Source organism: Salvelinus fontinalis, chromosome 14, assembly GCF_029448725.1.
Source record: "Salvelinus fontinalis isolate EN_2023a chromosome 14, ASM2944872v1, whole genome shotgun sequence".
NCBI classification, from domain to species: Eukaryota; Metazoa; Chordata; class Actinopteri; order Salmoniformes; family Salmonidae; genus Salvelinus; species Salvelinus fontinalis.
In genome coordinates, this window is record NC_074678.1 from 2,130,137 (window position 1) to 2,149,350 (window position 19,214).

Consider the following 19,214-nt stretch of genomic DNA (forward strand, 5'->3'; position numbering starts at 1 on the left):
AGAAGATGAGCGAATGGTTTAATACCATCTGCAGTAGAAGAGGAGTGAATGGTTTAATGCCATCTGCAGTAGAAGAGGAGTGAATGGTTTAATGCCATCTGCAGTAGAAGAGGAGTGAATGGTTTAATGCCATCTGCAGTAGAAGAGGAGTCAATGGTTTAATGCCTTCTGCAGTAGAAGAGATGCCATCTGCAGTAGAAGAAGAGTGAATGGTTTAATGCCATCTGCAGTAGAAGAGGAGTGAATGGTTTAATACCATCTGCAGTAGAAGAGGAGTGAATGGTTTAAAACCATCTGCAGTAGAAGAGGAGTGAATGGTTTAATACCATCTGCAGTAGAAGAGGGAGTGAATGGTGTAAGACCATCTGCAGTAGAAGATGAGCGAATGGTTTAATACCATCTGCAGTAGAAGAGGAGTGAATGGTTTAATACCATCTGCAGTAGAAGAGATACCATCTGCAGTAGAAGAGGAGTGAATGGTTTAATACCACCTGCAGTAGAAGAGATGCCATCTGCAGTAGAAGAAGAGTGAATGGTTTAATACCATCTGCAGTAGAAGAGGAGTGAATGGTTTAATACCATCTGCAGTAGAAGATGAGTGAATGGTTTAATGTCATCTGCAGTAGAAGAGAAGTGAATGGTTTAATACCATCTGCAGTAGAAGAGGAGTGAATGGTTTAATACCATCTGCAGTAGAAGATGAGTGAATGGTTTAATGCCATCTGCAGTAGAAGAGGAGTGAATGGTTTAATGCCATCAGCAGTAGAAGAGGAGTGAATGGTTTAATACCATCTGCAGTAGAAGAGGAGTGAATGGTTTAATACCATCTGCAGTAGAAGAGGAGTGAATGGTTTAATACCATCTGCAGTAGAAGAGGAGTGAATGGTTTAATACCATCTGCAGTAGAAGAGGAGTGAATGATTTAATACCATCTGCAGTAGAAGAGAAACCATCTGCAGTAGAAGAGGAGTGAATGGTTTAATACCATCTGCAGTAGAAGAGGAGTGAATGGTTTAATACCATCTGCAGTAGAAGAGGAGTGAATGGTGTAAGACCATCTGCAGTAGAAGAGGAGTGAATGGTTTAATACCATCTGCAGTAGAAGAGAAACCATCTGCAGTAGAAGAGGAGTGAATCATGTGATTTTACTTTTCATCTCACGACATTCCACGCTAAAATGTCTTCAGTCCAAATTGGTTCCATATCACTTGAATGGTTCAACACACTGTCGTTCCAGCAGAATTAGCATTTATCTTTTCACATCAAATGCAAATGTAGGTCATCCAATATACCTGAAAGCGAGCGTGCACGTGTGTGACTGAGGTTGTGTGTGACTGTGGTTGTGTGTGTGTGTGAGTGTGTGTGTGGTTGTGTGTGTGTGTGTGACTGTGTGTCTGACTGTGTGTTGAGTGTGTGTGTGACTGTGAGTGTGTGTGTGAGTGTGTGTGTGAGTATGTGTGTGACTGTGTGTGTGACTGTGTGTTGAGTGTGTGTGTGTGTGTGTGTGTGAGTGTGTGTGTGTGACTGTCACTCTCTGTCTCTCTCTCTCTCTCTCTCTCTTGCTCTCTGTCTCTCTCTCTCTCTCTCTCTCTCTCGCTCTGTCTCCCTCTCTCTCTCTTGGCCAGTTGTGTATTTCAACTGCATGGTGCCTTGCTGAGAGGTGAAAGCCCCCGTTACTCTAAGGCGAGGATAGTCAAGAGCCCCAGTGTAGTGCATTGTGGGTAGTGCGGCTAGTGCCCTCTGCTCTCTTGCTTTGCGTTGTTGAGTATTTATGATTAAACTGACCCTGGGTCATCTGTAAATCCCCGGGGATGCATTCAGAGGGAGAGAGACGATAGGTACCACAACAGAATCATTATCTCATGTCCAGTACTGTGTTTAGAAACAGCCTCCGAATCTGTTCTAGAATTTAAGTCCTTCCAACATTCTACAACAGACAGAACACACACAGGGCTATAGGCAGGGAACCGATGGCCAATATACATTTCACAGTGGCAGCAGCGTTGCTAATCGCAATTTATTTTGCCGATTACTGTAGTATGATAATGGGTTGCTTTATTTAGAGCAGCCACAGGATACCAGAGCTTTTAGCCCTGAGCTGCATATGCTTACACTATACCGCATTGTTAAGAGTAGCATTTGAGGGGGGGGACCAGCAGAAGCAGGACTTGAACCAACAGTTCCTACATCAACAGTAGAGCCGACTATGGGAAAAATCTGTCGATGTGCCCTTGAGTAAGTGGCTCTGGATCAGAGCGTCTGCTAAATGACTAAGATTTAATTGTGAATGTCTGTATGTGTGTGTAGCTAGTTCCTGCATCTCTTATACAGTGCCTTCAGAAAGCGTTCATAGCCCTTGACTTACTCCACAGTTTGTTGTGTTACAGCCTGAATTCAAAATACATGTTTTTTTCTCACCCAGCTACACACAATAACCCATAATGACAAAGTGAAAACATGCTTTTAGACATTTTTACAAATGTATTGAAAATTAAATACTGAAATATCTCATTTAAATAAGTATTCACACCCCTGAGTCAACACTTTGTAGAAGCACCTCTGGCAGTGATTACAGCTGTGAATCTTTCTGGGAAAGTCTCTAAGAGCGTTCCACACCTGGATTGCGCAACATTTCCCCATTATTCTTTCAAAATACTTCAAGCTCTGTCAAGTTGGTTGTTGATCATTGCTAGACAATCATTTTCAGGTCTTGCCATAGATTTTCAAGTAGATTTAAGTCAAAACTGTAACTAGGCCACTCAGATACATTCACTGTTGTCTTGGTAAGCAACTCCAGTATAGATTTGGCCTTTTAGGTTATTGTCCTGCTGAGAGGTAAGTTAATCTCCCAGTGTCTGGTGGAAAGCAGACTGAACCAGGTTTTCCTCTAGGGGTTTGGCTATGCTTAGCTCCATTCCGTTTCCTTTTTATCCTGAAAAACTCTCCAGTCCTTACAAGCATACCCATAACATGATGCAGCCACCATTATGCCATCCAAAGTGTAAAGCATAACTTTACCATGCTCAAAGGGATATTCAATGTCTGCTTTTTTTTACCCATCTACCAATGGGTGCACTCTGTGAGGCATTGGAAAACCTCCCTGGTCTTTGTGATCGAATCTGTGATTGAAATTCACTGCCGAGGGACTTTACAGATAACTGTGTGTGTGGAGTACAGAGATGTAGTCATTCAGAAATCAAACACTATTATTGCACACAGAGTGAGTCTATGCAACTTACTATGTGATTTGTTAAGTATATTTTTACTCCTGAACATATTTAGATTTACCATAACAAAGGGGTTGAATATTTATTCACTCAAGACATTTCACCTTTTCCTTGGATGTTGTTTTTTGTAAACATTTTCAAAATCATAATTCCACTTTTACATTATAGTCTATTGTGTGTAGATCAGTGACACAACATCTCTATTTTATTCATTTTAAATTCAGTCTGTAACACAACAAGTTGTGGGAAAAGGTCAAGGGTTATTAAAACTTCCTGAAGGCGCTGTAGATGACCTTATGAGTTGCTGCACATAAACAGTACCGGCACCTATTTCCATCCAAGTCAAGCACTGGTTTAAACAGGTAGTTAGAAAACAGACACTCGTAACTTGCACCATAAAGGTCCAGATGTCTTAACAGTAGTTGTAGTACACTCACATACAGACATTTACCTTTTAGTCATTTGGGCGGCAGGTGGCCTAGTGGTTAGAGCGACTAGTAACCGAAAGGTTGCTAGATCGAATCCCCGAGCTGACAAGGTAAAAATCTGTCATTCTGCCCCTGAACAAGGCAGTTAACACACTGTTCCTAGGCCGTCATTGTAAATAAGAATTTGTTCTTAACTGACTTGCCTAGTTAAATAAAGGTTAAATAATTAAACATTTAGCAGACGCTCTTATCCAGGGCTACTTTTATTAATTTTTTTATTTTTATTTTTATTTAACTAGGCAAGTCAGTTAAGAACAAATTCTTTTTTCAATGACGTAGTTCCTTGTTCAAGGACGCTTCCACAGATGTTTCACCTAGTCGGCTCTGCTGTTGATATGGGAACCGTTCCAGTCAAAAGCCTGACTCCATCACATGCCTTCGGGTGAGACAGGCCTTGTCTGTAACTCAATCTACCCTCCAGGATGTATTTTGCTGCTAACAATGAGAAGCGATGATTCATTCCTCAAGCTATAGTTACACTGCAGCACACAGCTTCCCATGATGTCCTTGTCTATACATTAGCCAATAGATGGCCGTGCTAGCATGGTGATATTGTCGTCCCACACCCCTCGGAGGCGGGGTTCTTACTTCTCATATGTTGCCGTGACGAAGAAGGCGTGTACATGCGTGTGTTTGTGATGTCGGATCTGGACGATGAGTTCTGGAATGCCCAGGCGCATGTGGTTTAGTAGCCATAGCAACGTGTGGTCATCTGTCCGGTCTGTCACAGGAGAAGAAACAGACATGTTTAAAAATATATATATATATATTGTTTATCTAATGAAAATACCAACCTTCAAGACATTAGCAACAGTTTACAGTCAAATTGTTCCACATAAACCAACACTGAAACACTGTTTTTAATTAAAATCATATGTTGCCTCATTATCTCAAAAGCAAACGATATAAATAACCCATATTATAATCATGAGTTTTTCACGAGCCTGGAGAGATGACTGTTGTCTAATGAGCATGACGTTCCAATGATGACTGAGCAGAGTAACACAGACTAGTCATGGACTGGAATGGCTAATGTTGCAATGACTTTATCACCATTCATGAAGTCAGGGAGACTAAAATGAAAAATGACTGCTGCTTACTTCTGCCTTTCATAGTGCATGGATGGCTGAACAAATGTGTATGTAAACAATAACGCTGAGTAATGCGTGTGTGTGTGTGTGTGTGTGTGTGTGTGTGTGTGTGTGTGTGTGTGTGTGTGTGTGTGTGTGTGTGTTTTTGTGCATCACCTGAGAAAGTCATGAGGACGTCACAGTTCTCAGTGGGCACGGTCTTCATCCAGGACTTATGAGACATGATGTACCTCCCAGCCTGCAGCAGCCGCTTCCCAAATAACTTATCTACAGAGGGGGGAGAGAGAGAGAGAGAGAGAGAGAGAGAGATATATAGAGAGAGATATAGAGAGAGGGAGAAAGAAAGAGATATATATATAAAGAGATATATATAGAGAAAGAGAGAGAGAGAGAAAGAAAGAAAGAAAGAAAGAGAGAGAGAGAGAGAGAGAGAGAGAGAGAGAGAGAGAGAGAGAGAGAGAGAGAGAGAAAGAGAGAGACAGAAAGAACGAGAGAGAGAGAAAGAGAGAGAGAGAGAAAGAAACAGAGAGAAAGAGGGGGGGGCACATGGTCAGTTACCTTTCCATAGTGAAACAGATTGACAGACGAAAACATTTGTTGTAGAACTGTCAGTCAGTGCTTCCCCTCTCCCACAAACACTCCCGTCCCCTCTCTCTCCCTCTGCCAGAATAAAATGTCACCATCCTTCACTCTGCAACATGAGAGCGAGCAAGTCGGACTTAACCCCTACCTGTCAGGGACAGAGGACGTTCATTGTCATCTCTCTCTCTCTCTCTCTCTCTCTCTCTCTCTCTCTCGCTCTCTCTCTCTCTCTCTTTTCCTCTCCCTCTCTCTCTCTCTCTCTCTCTCTCTATGTATTCCTATAAAGTGTGACCACACAGTTCAGGCCAGTACACACACACACACGTCAACAGTGTTTATATTTAGGTAGAGTACAGTGAGTGCAGTGTCATGGACACTGGCATCATGTGACTCAAGAGACGTAGGGGTCAATTCCTCCTCAAATCCTGATCTGTACCTTCAAGGATTTCGCTTCAAGTGAGGGAAAATTACTCAGACAGTGAAATTGAGATGATTGTATTTATAAACCCCTGATTTGAACCCGACTGTGAGTACACTACCGAAACCGAGGCACAGACAGTAGAGACATGATTTCTACACACAGACAGTAGAGACATGATTTCTACACACAGACAGTAGAGACATGATTTCTACACACAGACAGTAGAGACATGATTTCTACACACAGACAGTAGAGACATGATTTCTACACACAGACAGTAGAGACATGATTTCTACACACAGACAGTAGAGACATGATTTCTACACACAGACAGTAGTGACATGATTTCTACACACAGACAGTAGAGACATGATTTCTACACACAGACAGTAGAGACATGATTTCTACACACAGACAGTAGAGACATGATTTCTACACACAGACAGTAGAGACATGATTTCTACACACAGACAGTAGAGACATGATTTCTACACACAGACAGTAGTGACATGATTTCTACACACAGACAGTAGAGAAATGATTTCTACACACAGACAGTAGAGACATGATTTCTACACACAGACAAGTAGTGACATGATTTCTACACACAGACAGTAGAGACATGATTTCTACACACAGACAGTAGAGACATGATTTCTACACACAGACAGTAGAGACATGATTTCTACACACAGACAGTAGAGTAAAGATTTCTACACACAGACAAGTAGTGACACGATTTCTACACACAGACAGTAGAGACATGATTTCTACACACAGACAAGTAGTGACATGATTTCTACACACAGACAGTAGAGCCATGATTTCTACACACAGACAAGTAGTGACATGATTTCTACACACAGACAAGTAGTGACATGATTTCTACACACAGACAGTAGAGACATGATTTCTACACACAGACAGTAGTGACATGATTTCTACACACAGACAAGTAGTGACATGATTTCTACACACAGACAAGTAGTGACATCAGTGTCCAGCCAAGCATCAATAGAAAAGAGAAGTACAGCCTACAGGCTACAGCCTACAGGCTACAGGCTACAGCCTACAGGCTACAAAGGTAATGTTAAGGTGGCTACGGTACGCTACAGAATAACATAATGTCAGTCCTCTACGGTACGCTACAGAATAACTTAATGTCAGTCCTCTACGGTACGCTACAGAATAACATAATGTCAGTCCTCTACGGTACGCTACAGAATAACATAATGTCAGTCCTCTACGGTACGCTACAGAATAACATAATGTCAGTCCTCTACGGTACGCTACAGAATAACATAATGTCAGTCCTCTACGGTACGCTACAGAATAAAATAATGTCAGTCCTCTACGGGAAAGGAACACAACCACACACGTCTTTGAATAAAGAAAATAAAGGTTCATCTCATTGATCTTCTTTACAACAGACAGCTGGTCCAACATGGCAGCAGGGGCCAATAGTTCAACAGGAAGTGCATTGTAAACGTCATTGTTTAGAAGTGCAGCACTCTAACCCGGAAGGCCTTGGGAAAGGGGTGAGATTAAAGGGACTTTCCTGACTTGCAAACCAACTGGCTAAAATCTAAAACTGACCCTTACCTTACCTTAACCCTAACCTTAATCAAACCATTAACCCTGACCTTAACCATAATCTTAACCCTGACCTTAACCATAATCTTAACCCTGACCTTAACCATAATCTTAACTGTAACCTAATTTTAACCAATTCTGAAATTAAATATCGTTTGCACGTCAGAAAAGTCCCTTTAGTCTGGCCCTTGGCAGAGTTGTCTGAGGACAGTTTGTGCTGTACACTGCTGGCTGAGTCCTGAACAATACTAGTGGGGGTGGCCAGACAAAATGCCTGTCCCAAAACAGTTCTGTGCTCAGTGAGCCGTAGGTCCTCAGAGATGGGCAGAAAGTGGGCCACGTTCCAGAGATCTCAACTGGGCACAGTTTAACACTGCAGCCTATAATGGCATGACAAATTCCTTGCTGCATGAACAAAATGATGTTTATTTATACATAAGATCATGACACAGGAAGTAAATAATAATATGCACTTGAAAAAATCTTTTAAAAAATCTAATTCTTACTGATTTGAACATGAAAGACAAGATATAATGACAACACAGCAAGCAGGACAATATAAACAGATAAGGTAAGCATCATTAGGTAACAAACAAGTCAAAGACTAGGAGATGACAACACTGTGTCTGTACTGCAGACCCGTCTCCTCTCTGTAAAGGCTGTATTACTACTTTGACATCTCCATCATGGCTGGTTAGCCAGAGAAGACAAGTCCTGAGCCAAATCTCACCTCATATCGGTTACACAGACACACACACTCACACTCAGAAAGACACACACACGCACACACACACACACACACACACACACACACACACACACACACACACACACACACACACACACACACACACACACACACTCAGAAAGACACACACACACACACACACACACACACACACACACACACACACACACACACACACACACACACACACACACACACACACACACACACACACACACACACACACACACTCACACTCAGAAAGACACACACACACACACACACACACACACACACACACACTCAGAAAGACACACACACACACACACACACACACACACACACACACACACACACACACACACACACACACACACACACACACACACACACACACACACACACACACACACACTCACACTCAGAAAGACACACACACACACACACACACACACACACACACACTCAGAAAGACACACACACACACACACACACACACACACACACACACACACACACACAAGGTCATAGTCAGCGTTATGGCATCAACAACCAGATGGTCTCTTCTATAAATCATAGATCATGAGTTTAACTAGATACCACAGCCCTATAAACAGCTGTAACATTTAAAACCCTTCTTCTCTGACCAGTCCTTGGTGACCTTCTGTCATTCCACATATCTGATGTATACCAACTGACGCACACCTTAGTCAACCAGTCAACTAAGCAAATCACCAAGTCCTTGACCAGTTGAATCAGGTGAATCAGATGAATCAGGTGGATTTAGTGGGCAGTGTTGGAATAAATCCAATATGTTGAATAGTGAGGGGTCTGCGAGGACTTGTTTGAGAGATACACTGTTCTGCTCGGTGTGGTTCTGCTTTCTTGAACAGACTGATGATGACATTGGATAGGATAACTAGCTACTTCCGGGAACAGACTGACGATGAAAGAGGAGAGGAGAACTAGCTACTTCCTGGAACAGACTGACGATGAAAGAGGAGAGGAGAACTAGCTACTTCCTGGAACAGACTGATGATGAAAGAAGAGAGGATAACTAGCTACTTCCTGGAACAGACTGACGATGAAAGAGGAGAGGAGAACTAGCTACTTCCTGGAACAGACTGACGATGAAAGAGGAGAGGAGAACTAGCTACTTCCTGGAACAGACTGACGATGAAAGAGGAGAAGAGAACTAGCTACTTCCTGGAACAGACTGACGATGAAAGAAGAGAGGATAACTAGCTACTTCCTGGAACAGACTGATGATAAAAGAGGAGAGGAGAACGAGCTACTTCCTGGAACAGACTGATGATGAAAGAGGAGAACTAACTACTTCCTGGAACAGACTGATGATGAAAGAGGAGAACTAACTACTTCCTGGAACAGACTGATGATGAAAGAGGAGAACTAACTACTTCCTGGAACAGACTGATGATGAAAGAGGAGAACTAACTACTTCCTGGAACAGACTGATGATGAAAGAGGAGAACTAGCTACTTCCTGGAACAGACTGATGATGAAAGAGGAGAACTAACTACTTCCTGGAACAGACTGATGATGAAAGAGGAGAACTAACTACTTCCTGGAACAGACTGACGATGAAAGAGGAGAGGAGAACTAGCTACTTCCTGGAACAGACTGACGATGAAAGAGGAGAGGAGAACTAGCTACTTCCTGGAACAGACTGATGATGAAAGAGGAGAGTGGCTACTTCCTGGAACAGACTGATGATGAAAGAGGAGAGTAGCTACTTCCTGGAACAGACTGATGATGAAAGAGGAGAGGAGAGTAGCTACTTCCTGGAACAGACTGATGATGAAAGAGGAGAGTAGCTACTTCCTGGAACAGACTGATGATGAAAGAGGAGAGTAGCTACTTCCTGGAACAGACTGATGATGAAAGAGGAGAACTAACTACTTCCTGGAACAGACTGATGATGAAAGAGGAGAGTAGCTACTTCCTGGAACAGACTGATGATGAAAGAGGAGAGTAGCTACTTCCTGGAACAGACTGATGATGAAAGAGGAGAGTAGCTACTTCCTGGAACAGACTGATGATGAAAGAGGAGAGGAGAGTAGCTACTTCCTGGAACAGACTGATGATGAAAGAGGAGAGGAGAGTAGCTACTTCCTGGAACAGACTGATGATGAAAGAGGAGAGTAGCTACTTCCTGGAACAGACTGATGATGAAAGAGGAGAACTAACTACTTCCTGGAACAGACTGATGATGAAAGAGGAGAGTAGCTACTTCCTGGAACAGACTGATGATGAAAGAGGAGAGTAGCTACTTCCTGGAACAGACTGATGATGAAAGAGGAGAACTAACTACTTCCTGGAACAGACTGATGATGAAAGAGGAGAGTAGCTACTTCCTGGAACAGACTGATGATGAAAGAGGAGAGTAGCTACTTCCTGGAACAGACTGATGATGAAAGAGGAGAGTAGCTACTTCCTGGAACAGACTGATGATGAAAGAGGAGAGGAGCACTAACTACTTCCTGGAACAGACTGATGATGAAAGAGGAGAGTAGCTACTTCCTGGAACAGACTGATGATGAAAGAGGAGAGTAGCTACTTCCTGGAACAGACTGATGATGAAAGAGGACAGTAGCTACTTCCTGGAACAGACTGATGATGAAAGAGGAGAACTAGCTACTTCCTGGAACAGACTGATGATGAAAGAGGAGAGTAGCTACTTCCTGGAACAGACTGATGATGAAAGAGGAGAACTAACTACTTCCTGGAACAGACTGATGATGAAAGAGGAGAGTAGCTACTTCCTGGAACAGACTGATGATGAAAGAGGAGAGTAGCTACTTCCTGGAACAGACTGATGATGAAAGAGGAGAACTAACTACTTCCTGGAACAGACTGATGATGAAAGAGGAGAGTAGCTACTTCCTGGAACAGACTGATGATGAAAGAGGAGAGTAGCTACTTCCTGGAACAGACTGATGATGAAAGAGGAGAGTAGCTACTTCCTGGAACAGACTGATGATGAAAGAGGAGAACTAACTACTTCCTGGAACAGACTGATGATGAAAGAGGAGAGTAGCTACTTCCTGGAACAGACTGATGATGAAAGAGGAGAGTAGCTACTTCCTGGAACAGACTGATGATGAAAGAGGAGAGTAGCTACTTCCTGGAACAGACTGATGATGAAAGAGGAGAGTAGCTACTTCCTGGAACAGACTGATGATGAAAGAGGAGAGTAGCTACTTCCTGGAACAGACTGATGATGAAAGAGGAGAGTAGCTACTTCCTAGAAAGAATACCCAGGGGACGTTCCAGAGAAGAATAGCCCCATACTGTCTACTATTGTGTGTCATGAGGTTAAATAAGCTTTGGATTGTTTATCTGTTATAGTCACAGATCATCTTCAGATGACTCACTTTGCCCACTACAGACGGTCTATTTATGGACAGTTACATTTGGAGTACTTAAGGAATTCCATCTCGTTTCAGGATGCTCTTCTATTATAGATGTTAAAACATTAGATTTCATTTTAATCTTAAGAGTCATTGACTGTCCCCCAAATTGCTCCTGTTCCCCATGCAGCTGTAGTTTGAAAGGCCAGACAAAGTCCCGCAGCCTGCCCCTGACCAGCATTCTAATGAGGCCTGCATTCACTGCTCCACACACTGTCTAAATACCTTGATTTATGAGCCTCACTGACAGGCAGATTGGTGTGCAGCTTACGTGTGTGTCTATGTCTATGGTTCTTTGTGTGTGGGTCTTTATGTGTGTGTGTGTGTGTGTGTGTGTGTGTGTGTGTGTGTGTGTGTGTGTGTGTGTGTGTGTGTGTGTGTGTGTGTGTGTGTGTGTGTGTGTGTGTGTGTGTGTGGGGGGGGGTCTTTGTGTGTGGGTCTTTGCGTGTGTGTGTAGAGGGGGGGGGGGGGGGTCTTTGTGTGTGTTTGTGTGTGTAGGAGGGGGGGGGGGGTATTTGCGTGTGTGTGTCGCTGTGTTTGAGTAATACTCAGTGGGAAACTCATTGACACTGGTGGTGTCTCCATTTGGCCACACATTGCTCATTGGGGCTTATCGACAGACTAGGAGTGGCAGGTGTGTGTGTATTAGTGCGTCTGTGTGTGCACACTGCTCAAGTGCACCTGACGCCATGCTGCTGAAGGGACAGAGGACAATACGGCCCCTATCAACAGACCTAGGGTCAGCAGTCACAGACAGGTGTCCAGTAACTCAAGCATTTTATTGGGAAATCGCTGTTCTAGGAAAAGGGCTCATTTCGCAGCAGCCGCTCTGTTATGTGTTCTCAGGCTCCACTGATCTGGGGAAAGAGGGGGGATAACTAGTCAGTTGTACAACTGAATGCATTCAACTGAAATGTGTCTTCCACATTTAACCCCTCTGAATCAGAGAGGTGAGGGGGGCTGCCATAATCAACATCCACGTTTTCAGTGCCAGGGGAACAGTGGGTTAACTGCCTTGCTCAGGGGCAGAATGACAGATTTTTACCTTGACAGCTCAGGGATTCGATCCAGCAACCTTTCGGTTACTGGCCCAACACTCGAACCACTAGGCTACCTGCTCTAACCACTAGGCTACCTGCTCTAACCACTAGGCTACCTGCTCTAACCACTAGACTACCTGCTCTAACCACTAGACTACCTGCTCTAACCACTAGACTACCTGCTCTAACCACTAGACTACCTGCTCTAACCACTAGGCTACCTGCTCTAACCACTAGGCTACCTGCTCTAACCACTAGGCTACCTGCTCTAACCACTAGGCTACCTGCTCTAACCACTAGGCTACCTGCTCTAACCACTAGGCTACCTACTCTAACCACTAGGCCACCTGCTCTAACCACTAGGCTACCTGCTCTAACCACTACCTGCTCTAAACACTAGGCTACCTGCTCTAACCACTACCTGCTCTAAACACTAGGCTACCTGCTCTAAACACTAGGCTACCTGCTCTAACCACTAGGCTACCTGCTCTAACCACCAAGCTACCTGCTCTAACCACTAGGCTACCTGCTCTAACCACTACCTGCTCTAACCACTAGGCTACCTGCTCTAACCACTAGGCTACCTGCTCTAACCACTAGGCTACCTGCTCTAACCACTAGACTACCTGCTCTAACCACTAGGCTACCTGCTCTAACCACTAGGCTACCTGCTCTAACCACTAGGCTACCTGCTCTAACCACTAGGCTACCTGCTCTAACCACTAGGCTACCTGCTCTAACCACTAGGCCACCTACTCTAACCACTAGGCCACCTGCTCTAACCACTAGGCCACCTGCTCTAACCACTACCTGCTCTAACCACTAGGCCACCTGCTCTAACCACTAGGCTACCTGCTCTAACCACTGGGCCACCTGCTCTAACCACTAGGCCACCTGCTCTAACCACTAGGCTACCTGCTCTAACCACTAGGCCACCTGCTCTAACCACTAGGCCACCTGCTCTAACCACTAGGCTACCTGCTCTAACCACTACCTGCTCTAACCACTAGGCTACCTGCTCTAACCACTAGGCTACCTGCTCTAACCACTAGGCTACCTGCTCTAACCACTAGGCCACCTGCTCTAACCACTACCTGCTCTAACCACTAGGCTACCTGCTCTAACCACTAGGCTACCTGCTCTAACCACTACCTGCTCTAACCACTAGGCTACCTGCTCTAACCACTAGGCTACCTGCTCTAACCACTAGCCTACCTACTCTAACCACTAGGCCACCTGCTCTAACCACTACCTGCTCTAACCACTAGGCCACCTGCTCTAACCACTAGGCTACCTGCTCTAACCACTAGGCCACCTGCTCTAACCACTAGGCTACCTGCTCTAACCACTAGCCTACCTGCTCTAACCACTAGGCTACCTACTCTAACCACTAGGCTACCTGCTCTAACCACTAGGCTACCTGCTCTAACCACTAGGCCACCTGCTCTAACCACTAGGCCACCTGCTCTAACCACTAGGCTACCTGCTCTAACCACTAGGCCACCTGCTCTAACCACTAGGCTACCTGCTCTAACCACTAGGCTACCTGCTCTAACCACTAGGCCACCTGCTCTAACCACTAGGCCACCTGCTCTAACCACTAGGCTACCTGCTCTAACCACTAGGCTACCTGCTCTAACCACTAGGCCACCTGCTCTAACCACTAGGCCACCTGCTCTAACCACTAGGCCACCTGCCGCCATCTATTACCACTCTGTAGAATAATAATAATTCATGTAATAATTATAGATACATACTGTCCCAGTCAAAAGTTTGGACACACCAACTAATTCTAGGGTTTTTATTTATTTTTTAATTGTAGAATAATAGTGAAGACATCAAAACTATGAAATAATACACATGGAATCATGTAGTAAGCAAAAAAGTGTTAAACAAATCAAAATATATTTTATATTTGAGCTTCTTCAAAGTAGCCACCCTTTGCCTTGATGACAGCTTTGCACGCTCTTGGCATTCTCTCAACCAGCTTCATGAGGTAGTCACCTGGAATGCATTTCAATTAACAGGTGTGCCTTATTAAAGTTAATTTGTGAAATGTATTTCCTTCTTAATGCGTTTGAGACAATCAGTTGTGTTGTGACAAGGTACGGGTGGTATACAGAAGATAGCGCTATTTGGTAAAAGACCAAGTCCATATTATGTCAAGAACAGCTCAAATAAGCAAAGAGAAATGCAGCCCAAATAAGCCTCAGAAATTGCAGCCCAAATAAATGCTTCAGAGTTCAAGTAACAGACACATCTCAACATCATCTGTACAGAGGAGACTGCGTGAATCAGGCCTTCATGGTAAAATGTCTGTAAAGAAACCCCTACTAAAGGACACCAATAATAAGAAGATTGGGCCAAACACGAGCAATGGACATTAGACCGGTGGAAATCTGTCCTTTGGTCTGATGAGTCTAAATTTGAGATTTTTGGTTCCAACCTCCATGTCTTTGTGAGATGCAGAGTAGGTGAACAGATGATCTCCGCATGTGTGGTTCCCACCGTGAAGCATGGAGGAGGAGGTGTGATGGTGCTTTGCTGGTGACACTGTCAGTGATTTATTTAGAATTCAAGGCACACTTAACCAGCATGGCTACCACAGCATTCTGCAACGATACGCCATCCCATCTGGTTTGCGCTTAGTAGGACTATCATTTGTTTTTCAACAGGACAATGACCCAACACACCTCCAGGCTGTGTAAGAGCTATTTGACCAAGAAGGAGAGTGACGGAGTGCTGCATCAGATGACCTGGCCTCCACAATCACCCGACCTCAACCCAATTCAGATGGTTTGGGATGATTTGGACCTTAGAGTGAAGGAAAAGCAGCCAACAAGTGCTCAGCATATGTGGGAACTACTTGAAAACGGTTGGAAAAGCATTCCAGGTGAAGTTGGTTGAGAGAATGCCATGAGTGTGCAAAGGTGTCCTCAAGGCAAAGGGTGGCTACTATGAAGAATCTCAAATATTTGTTTAATACTTTTTTGGTTCCTACATGATTCCATAAGTGTTATTTCATAGTTTTGATGTCTTCACTATTATTCTACAATGTAGACATTTTTTTTTAAATAAAGAAAAACCGTTGAATGAGTAGGTGTGTCCAAACTGTTGACTGGTACGGTATATATAGTAGATATGGATGATAATAGCAAAGCAATGCGTCAGACTATATGGAATATTCTGTAATATGTAACTGTAAGTCCCCTCGAGGAAAGAGCTTGATGTAGAACCTTTTTTGGTGTGGTATTGCTGAAGAAAATGCAAACAAACAAATGTAAATGGACTAACCGAAACCTTCCCCACTACAAACTATCACCCTCGGGCACTTAAGGAAATCACACTACAAACTATCACCCTCAGGCACTAAGGAAATCACACTACAATCTATCACTCTCAGGCACTTAAGGAAATCACACTACAAACTATCACTCTCAGGCACTTAAGGAAATCACACTACAAACTATCACCCTCAGGCACTAAGGAAATCATGAATGTCATGAATATATTGGAATTACTGGATATATGGAGGATATACATGGAGGTTTAATATCCTGCCCTAGTGAGATATACATTGAGGAGGTTTAATATCCTGACCTAGTGAGATATACATGGTGGAGGTTTAATATCCTGACCTAGTGAGATATACATGGCGGAGGTTTAACTTTTTGTCAATAGGGGGGCGCCATTTCTACTTTGTAAAAATTCGTTCCCAAATTAAACTGCCTCTTACTCAATTCTTACTCGTACAATATGCATATTATTACTATTGGACAGAAAACACTCTCTAGTTTCTAAAACCGTTTGAATTATTTCTCTGAGTGAAACAGAACTCATTCTGCAGCACACTTCCTGTCAGGAAGTGAGATTTCTGAAATCGAGGTCCCTGTTCTAGGGTCAGTTTATAAGTCCCCATGTAAGCTCTGGGGCTACATGCACTGCATACGCCGTCCTCTAGATGTCAGTAAGCGGTGAGAATTTGAATGGAGTGGATTGCACCATCTGGGGCACTATAAAAGCTCACGGAACGGAAGTACCGTTCTTTTCAACGGGGCGCCTGGCGCAAGAGGGACATCACAATGGCGTCCTGAAAAGCTTTCGTTTTAGCAGTTCTATATCTCCGGCTCTGATTTAATTTGATTTGTGTCTTAAAAACTTCATAAGGTAGTTAATTTAAACCGACTTATAGCAGTTCATTGCGATTTTCTGAAATTTCTTTGTCTTGCGCTATCGCGAGTTGGACACCTCTCCGGTGATGGCTAGCGTCAGCTGCTATTTCTACAGGAGAAGAGGACATCTTTCAACCAAAAGACGATTGTTCTGGAGAAAGGACACCTTGCCCAAGATTCTGATGGAAGCTCAGCAAATAGTAAGCAGTCTTTATGCTGTTAATTCGTATTTATGTTGACAAATGTCAAATAATAATTCCGCCATGAATTTCGGTGCGTTCTCGCTTTAGCGCACGCTGTATGCGTAGTAACGTTAATTTTAAAAATCTAACACAGCGGTTGCATTAAGAACTAATGTATCTTTCATTTGCTGTCCAACCTGTATTTTTTTTGTCAAGTTTATGATTACTTATCGATTAGAATAGGTGCCTCTCCAAGATGGCGCCGGACAGATTGCTTGAAGTTTGGCCACTAATCACATTGTATAACCACGATTTGTGCTGCTAAATATGCACATTTTCGAACAAACCATTGTGCATTGTGTAATATGATGTTACAGGACTGTCATCTGATGAAGAATATCAAGGTTAGTCAAAAACTATATATCTTTTGCCTGTTTGTTACGATCGCTAACCTTTGCTGCAGGTAAATGGTTTGTGTTTCTGGCTATTGTGGTAAGCTAATATAATGCTATATTGTGTTTTCGCTGTAAAACACTTAGAAAATCTGAAATATTGGCTGGATGTTTGTCTTTCATTTGATGTACGCTGTGTATTTAAAAAAAATGTTTTATGATGAGTAATTAGGTAATACACGATGGTCTCTGTAGTTATTCTATTTGCTTTGGTGAGAGTTGTGATGGTGGCTGCAATGGTAAACTATGATTTATACCTGAAATATGCACATTTTTCTAACAAAACATATTTATTGTATAGCATATGTTATCAGACTGTCATCTGATGAAAGTGTTTCTTGGTTAGTGGCTATTTATATCTTTATTTGGTCGAATTTGTGATAGCTACCTATGCAGGAAAAAAATGGTGGCGTAAAAAAAGTGGTGTCTTTTGCTAACGTGGTTAGCTAATAGATTTACATATTGTGTCTTCCCTGTAAAACATTTATGGCTGGATTCACAAGATGTGTATCTTTCATCTGGTGTCTTGGACTTGTGATTTAATGATATTTAGATGCTAGTATTTACTTGTGATGCTAGGCTATGCTAGTCAGCTTTTTTACTGATGGGGGTGCTCCCGGACCCAGGATTGGGAGGAAAAAGAAGTTAATATCCTGATCTAGTGAGATATACATGGCGGAGGCTTAATCAAGCTAGTTGTCTTGATTACATTCTTATGTCACTCTCTCTGGCACCAAAAGTTTAAAAAGTGTTGATAGGGGACAGAATGCGGTCGGATCATCACATAATTGGCATATATATTACTCTTACAGAATTTCCACATGGACAAGGATATTGGACATTTAATCAAAGCCTACTAGATGATAACTTGTTTTTAACTAGGACAGAAGAATTTATAACTGATTGTATTGTATGGGACACTTTTAAATGTGCCTTTAGAGGCCATGCAATTCAGTACTCATCTATAAAACTAAAGCAATTTAGGTCAAAAGAGTCCATATTAAGAAAGGAAATTGAAGGACTAACAGTACAGACAGATAGCAATAAAAACTGTACCATTGATGCTCAGAGTAAATTAGAGGAAAAACAAAAAGAAATGGAGGAGGTTATTCAAGAAAGATCCAGTGTAATATATTATAAAAATAAAGCAAACTGGATGGAATATGGACAAAATTGCACCAAATTATTTTTCAATCTTCAACATAGAAATGCTACCAATAGTTTTTTATTGAAACTTGTTAAAAATAATGAAGTCACTCATGATTCACCGAACGATATTTTGAAGTACATTAAGAATATGTTTTTGTTTCAGTCTCCTCCATCTCCACTAACCAAAGCTAATTGTATTCATTTGTTTCCTATTAATAATGTAAAATGAACATCTGTACAGAAAGACTAATGTGCAGGTACCACGTTCATCTGTACGAACAATAGTACCCAAGTATAAACACCATGGGACCACACAGCCGTCATAACGCTCGGGAAGGAGACGCGTTCTGTCTCCTAGAGATGAACGTACTTTGGTGCGAAAAGTGCAAATCAATCCCAGAACAACAGCAAACGACCTTGTGAAGATGCTGGAGGAAACAGGTACAAAAGTATCTATATCCACAGTAAAACGAGTCCTATATATCGACATAACCTGAAAGGCCGCTCAGCAAGGAAGAAGCTACTGCTCCAAAACCGCCATACAAAAAGCAGACTACGGTTTGCAACTGTACATGGGGACAACAATGGTACTTTTTGGAGAAATGTCCTCTGGTCTGATGAAACAAAAATAGAGCTGTCTGGCCATAATGACCATCGTT

The 19,214-nt window shown here is 42.8% G+C and overlaps 1 protein-coding gene across 3 annotated transcripts in view; it reads right to left on the reverse strand.

Moving 5' to 3' along the window:
* The window catches only part of ano8b (anoctamin 8b), a 103,066-nt gene that overhangs the window by 34,473 nt on the left and 49,379 nt on the right, over positions 1-19,214 (reverse strand). For all 3 annotated transcript variants that reach the window (XM_055943733.1, XM_055943734.1, XM_055943735.1), the window contains exons 2-3: positions 4,963-5,073; positions 4,304-4,436 (exon numbers count right to left, since the gene is read on the reverse strand). In XM_055943733.1, coding sequence (XP_055799708.1) covers positions 4,304-4,436; positions 4,963-5,073 — 244 coding nt within the window. The remainder of the gene's footprint in view (positions 1-4,303; positions 4,437-4,962; positions 5,074-19,214) is intronic.